The 6,229-nt window shown below is 36.5% G+C and overlaps 1 protein-coding gene across 1 annotated transcript; it reads left to right on the plus strand.

Annotated features, from left to right (window-relative positions):
- The first annotated feature begins 1,996 nt into the window (after window positions 1–1,996).
- Window positions 1,997–2,929, plus strand: LOC120278516. The gene has a single exon (XM_039285296.1). It carries the CDS (start codon window positions 1,997–1,999, stop codon window positions 2,927–2,929), a length of 933 nt encoding a protein of 310 aa, XP_039141230.1.
- Window positions 2,930–6,229: the final 3,300 nt, after the last annotated feature.

Genomic DNA, 6,229 nt, shown 5'->3' on the forward strand with positions numbered 1-6,229 from the left:
TTGGTAAGAACATGGTCTCTCCTGCTATTGACTTGGCAAGATTGATCCTAATGGCCCCGACTACTGGGTCTGGTTCCCTAATGCTAAATCTAATAAAATCTCCAATGTTGTTTATCATTTTTTTGAATGACACTCATATTCAGGATAAGCTTTGGTTTGGTTGGAATAACCTTTGGCACCTTTATGCCTCTCCGAAAGTGAAAACCTTCATTTGGTTGCTTTGTCATGGCAAAATTAAAACTTCGGCCTTTCGTTATGCCCTGAATTTAGGCCTTTTAAGCAATTGTCCCATGTGTGGTCTTCATGTGAAGACTGCTGAGCATCTTTTTAATCAATGTGCTAATCTGCAACAGGTCTGGTATATTATCGCTGACCTTACTTGTTTGTCTCTTCATGGGCTTGATGCAGTTACTACCGGCTGCTGGCTTGATTTCTCTCATGATAATTTTTCTAAGTTAACAGCCTTGTTTATTACTACTACTTGTTGGTATTTTTGGAAATCTAGATGTGACTATTTATTTCAGAACAAACTTCCAGATTATACTAACATTGCCGGGATAGTGGTGGATCATGTCAAGGACTATTCTGTCCCTCTTGTAGCTCAAAGAATCCTACAATTTTTCTTTGCAAACAAACCTCAAGCTGGGCAATTACATTTGTATATCACTGGCACTTGGAGGAGCAACACAGGTAAGGCTGGGCTTGGTTTCATTGCCTTAGATTCTAATGCCATGATTAATTGTGCATGTATCAGTCAACCAGATCGCTTCCTCCAATGTTGAAGCATCTGGTGCAACTTTGATTAAGTCTCTATCTTGGGCAGATTCCAATGCTAGATGCATCCAAAAAATCTTCATCAGTGACTCTCATTTGTGGATGGCTTTTCAAGGGCTAGATGACGAAGTTAATTAGAGATTAAATAAGAAGCTCAATGAAGTGAAGATGCTGTTGTCTCAACTTAGGAATCCTCAAATTGTTTACATTCCTGGTGTCAGCAACAGAATGGCTATGGACATCACTGGAAAAGGCTTCAATACCGCTTGTCTTTCCTTGTTTCATCAAGGACTAGATAAACCCAGATGTCTCATGGATGTTGATAACAACTCAGGCTTTCATTTATTTTAGCTCATTTATTGTACTTTTGTTAGCTTAGCTCTCTTTCAGCTTTCTTGTTTTTTCTTCAGTTGTTTGTGTTAGTTGGTTGTAACTAGTCTTTTCTCTTCAATAAATTAGCTACTTTGTAGCACTTTTATCAAAAATATATATATATATATATATATATCTTAACTTAGTATCTATGCTCACCATTAAATTATATGATGGCAAAAGCATGGATAACTACTTGCTCCTAAATGTGAGACTCCATATTGGTTTGATTTGCAGATTATAAGCTAGAAGATGCCTGAAATGTAACATGAGTTGAGCAAAATAAGTTTTTGGGATGTAACAAGCTTACATTATGAGGTACTTAATTAATTGGTTCATTATGTCAATGATAACATTGTTGAGTCACAATAGTATCTTGAGCAAGTTCAAAATAAATTTTGCATTAAAAGATTACTAGGTACTTTTTAAGAAAATGATTGTCCAATTTAAATATGTAATCGAATACATTAAGCAAGTTCATGAAAAAAAAATGTGAGGAAAAACAATTCTCTCCACATGCACATAACATATTCTGTCATGCATGATCATATCTACATCAATCTTCTGATAAAATGAAAACAATTATAATTGAAAGAGACATTTTCTTTTGATAAAGCTTTGTAGAAAATAAAATCTAAATAAAATAAAATGATCAAATACCTTTTTTTGGGCATATTTCTTCTCGCAAATCTGTTGCACCTGTGTTGCTAATTGGGACAACAGAATCCACTTTGGGATTCGGGCTTCCAAAACTAAGGATTGCAAGATTTCTGCGACTGTGTATCACTTTCTTAACCAAGTTCCTACTTGGTCCGATAATTGGGAGGGTTGGAGACACATTTGGAGTCTTATGGTGGCTCCTAGAGTTAAGCACTTTCTATGGCTCACTTTTAAAGGCAGGATTTCTACCTCTGATTATCTACATTCTATTAACATTGGCCCCAGTTGCTTTTTGTGCTCTCGCAATCACGATTATGAGTCGATTTGCCACTTGTTTAATAACTGTCACTTTGCTCAGTCTGTATGGGAGCTTCTCGGAACCAAGATTGGTTCTGAATTTTCCTTCGGTGATGGGTTTGAATCCGGCTCTTGGCTTGTGGATGCTACTTACTCTCATTTTGCTAAATCTGTTATTGCTTCCTCAGCCTGGTTCATTTGGAAGAATCGTTGTGATAAGATATTTAGATCTGCTTCTGTCTCCTATCAGAGTGTTGTTTGTAGGGCCTTGGCTCATGCTGGGGATTTTTCCCGTGCTCAAGCTGATCAGCTTGGCAAGAGATTAATCCTCAACAACTTCACACATTCGGATGGCTCCTTTCTATTCGTCTCTAGCTACTGGAATGCTGCTAATGAGGTTAGTGGGGCTGGTTTTTTCTGTGCCAATTCTAACTATAATATCTTGGTGGCAGGTTCTTGCCCCCTTCACGTCGACAGAGAGGATGAAGCTGAGAATTATGCCCTTAAGCTTGCTCTTCAGGCCTCTCTGGATCTTGGAATTCAACTCAAGCATATTTTCATTCAGCATCCAGACACATTCAGAGCTGTTTCATTGTTTCATAACATACATGGCAGATGTATTTCTCCTTTGTCTCATCACATTCATCAGCTGCTCAACTTGTTGCATTGCCCGATGATCCATATTATTCCCAAGACTTGGGCCTCACCAGCATTCAAGCTTGCTTCCTTCGGCGCTAATCTTCATGCTCTTAACTTGTTCTTTCAGGGTTTTGAGCTGCCTCGTTGGCTCATGCGAGTATTCTCTTTGGCTGGCTTCGACTTCTAATGGTTGTCTTCTGTTTTTCTTTTTTGATTGCTTTGTGCTTCTTTGTTTTGAGTGGTTGTTGTATTTTTATTTGTGTTGTTTCTGTTTTGGTTGTTTTTGTTGTTTGCTTTTGATGTATTAAAAACTCTTGTAAACCTTGTTTTATTTTTCAATAAAATAGCTCATGTGAGCTCCTTCCCCCAAAAAACAGAATCCACTAAGGCCATTAAAAAAGAATAGACAAGAGAGTTTACTTGTAGCATATTGAAAAAAAATGGGGATAAATAATAGAAAGGAATATTCTATAGAACATAAATAATGAATGCTTACTACTTGATGAAATCTGAGGCATGTGAAGTGTTTCATCCATACTTATCTATTGTATGGCTATAACTGGTTAGGCTAAGATGAGATCTGTATTTGAAAAAAATTCCTTGAAGATATATTAGTTTTAAGACATATTATTGATTATACATTTTTTAAAAGTGAAATTTGAATAAAAAACATAATTTTTTATTATCAAATCTTATTTGAGAGTGCATACTTAATATTCATTATTATTGAATTAATTGAAACATTTTAATAAATTTTATTGTTATCTAAAATCATGTATAAAAAAATTCGCATTTTTTTTAATGAGAAATTCTTAATATCCTGTGAGTTGAGAGATTTTTCTTTTTTTCCCCCAATTTCTTCTCTTTCTCCACGACAAGTTGTTGTCATGTGAAGTTCCTAATAAAGTAGATGTTATGAGTTAAATCCCATGCAAGTGTTTCTTTGAACAACCAAACACAAAGGGACTTGTGAGTATAATGCTTTAAATAATATGAACTTGAATTGAACTTTTAAACTCCCATGGTTTATAAACTTAGTCAAATTAATCATGTGAAAAATTAAAGAAAGTTTCAATCATGAAAAGCAAATAACTTCTTAAAACTTCATTTAAGAACATGTGACCTATGGAACATGGAGGTTCTATGTAGTGGCTGAGATGGCAAAAGATATCAAACCATTGAGATGCCAGCCAAGATTCAATTTCAGGGAAATCTCATGTACATCTCCAAATGTCTTGCAAGTGTGTGCAAGACATTGACCTCTAATTACTAAATCAACCTTGAGCCAAGTTAATTAAAAAATTCTGACCTCTCTGATCACTTAAAAAAACAGCTCAAATTTATTAAATTTATATAAAACTGCACAAAAATTCATATTAGCAATAAACTAATGAAGGACGACATATTAAAAATAGGGCATCATATGTTTGATTTAATGTTATTCTCATGAAAAAAACTTTCCTGCATTTGAGGACCCTAAATTTATTATCACAATAGAGCATGTCCAAGCCTCACATTGGTTGGTAATGCTCATCTATCCATCTAGTAGAATAAAAGCAAAATCACATTTGTCAATAAGAAACTATAAATGAAGGCAACAGTCAGAGGACATATCGATCACAAATTAAAATTTTGCAATCCAAAACATAGAGGACAGTGCGGAAAGAACTAGATTTTGGGATTCTAATGGTATAATGTATAAATAACAGGCTTTTAAAGGTCCACCATGAATATTATGCAAACATGCACCCCACGCTAAGCATTTCATGCAATTGGATTCGTAAACAAACAATTTAAAGGAAAACAGTTTACAAAGGAGCCCACTCTTTCACCTTCAAGGAAGCTACCAAACAAAGAAAGTCTTTTGTGATAACAAGGAAAGACTGAGGAAGGATTACTCAATGTTACTCTCACACAAGCACAGGTTACAAAGGTTGCTAAAGAGTGTAATGAAGCTTAATGTATTCAGCTTGAAATGCAACACACTTAATGCTGGCCGACATGGCAGGTGATAGAGCACACAAAAAAAGTACTTTAAAAAGGAATTCAAAGATCCAATTAGACGCCAACGCTTGATTTCGTTCCATCCAATCAAGCATGTTCAATCCATGTTACATAGCCTGGAACTATCGGGGTCTGGGCAACCCTGCATAGTTGGCAAAATAAGGGACCTTGTGTCCTCACTCAAGCCCATATATATTTTTTTAGTTGATGTTTCGTATTCCTAGAGTCAAGGTAGAGAAAATTTAGTTAAAAGCTTGGCTTTCAATTCTTTTTCTGTCCGTGAGGATCCCACCAAAGCACCTTCTACCCTATGAAGACTCGCTTTCGCTACGGCTCCAGTGGGTTCCCTTAACCAAGAGAAGCCCCAATAGAAAAATATTGGAAGGGAAAGATGCTTCTAAGAGGGTGAGGCTTTTTTTTGGTTGGAATCCTAGATGCATGTCTCTATCTCGATGCTAGATGCAGATGTGCATAATAGATCAATATGAACATCTTCAATTTCTTCCAAAAGCAGAATTGTTCTCTTATTTTCAAGGGAACGGAATAAAATAAATATTAATTCACCACCGTGATCGAACGAGAATGGATAAGAACTCCGAATCATTGTCTTGAAGCTCATCCACTTTTATGTCATTGACACCAAAGGAATATTAAATGAATGGAATTGGAATATAGATGGTGTGGTTCCTCTAAACCTAGGACACCAGAAAGGACAAGCAGATACTATAGGTATCTCTGTTTCGTCTTTGCTTGTGAGATCGTCAATTTTGTACCAATCCTTTTTATGTTGATAATGTGAAAACTGGAGGTGACCTTGCGTTAATGTGGAAAGAGAACGCTAAGTTCATACTACTTAGCTTCTTGCGCTTTCATATCGACATGGTGTTACAACCCAGATATCAAGATGCATGGAGATTTTCTGGGTTTAATTAGCACCCGGACCGTGCCCATAGGCATAAAACTTGTCATCTTCTCTAAAGTTTGCAAATTTCTTCCACCTACCAAGGCTATGTTGTGGTGACTTTAATGAGCTCCTACAGCCAGAGGATAAATTTGGTGACCAACCTCTTTCTCATCGCCATATAGCAGATTTTCAAGAGAATATCACTCATTGTAACCTTATCGAAAACCCCATGATTGGATCAAAATTTACATAGCAATAGGGCAAGGGAACAACATGATGGATACAGGAAAAGTTAGACAGAGCCTTCAAATTTTCTACCTAGCTTCAACACTTTCTTGAGGCTTATGTCTCCAACATCCCAACCGCGACTTCTGATCATTCGGCTTTGCATATTTCCTGGAACTCAATCCCTTACCGTCAACCACAACACTTCACTTTTGAGAATGCTTGGCTTCTGGAGAATGAATGTTGGAAAGTCATCAAGAACACGCGGGAAAATGGATCAGTTGGCGTTCCTCAACACCTCCATGAGTGTAGATCTCAACTTATGACCTGGAGTCATTAGTTACGGGGCAATTT

This window comes from Dioscorea cayenensis, chromosome 16 (genome assembly GCF_009730915.1).
Source record: "Dioscorea cayenensis subsp. rotundata cultivar TDr96_F1 chromosome 16, TDr96_F1_v2_PseudoChromosome.rev07_lg8_w22 25.fasta, whole genome shotgun sequence".
Classification (NCBI taxonomy): Eukaryota; Viridiplantae; Streptophyta; class Magnoliopsida; order Dioscoreales; family Dioscoreaceae; genus Dioscorea; species Dioscorea cayenensis.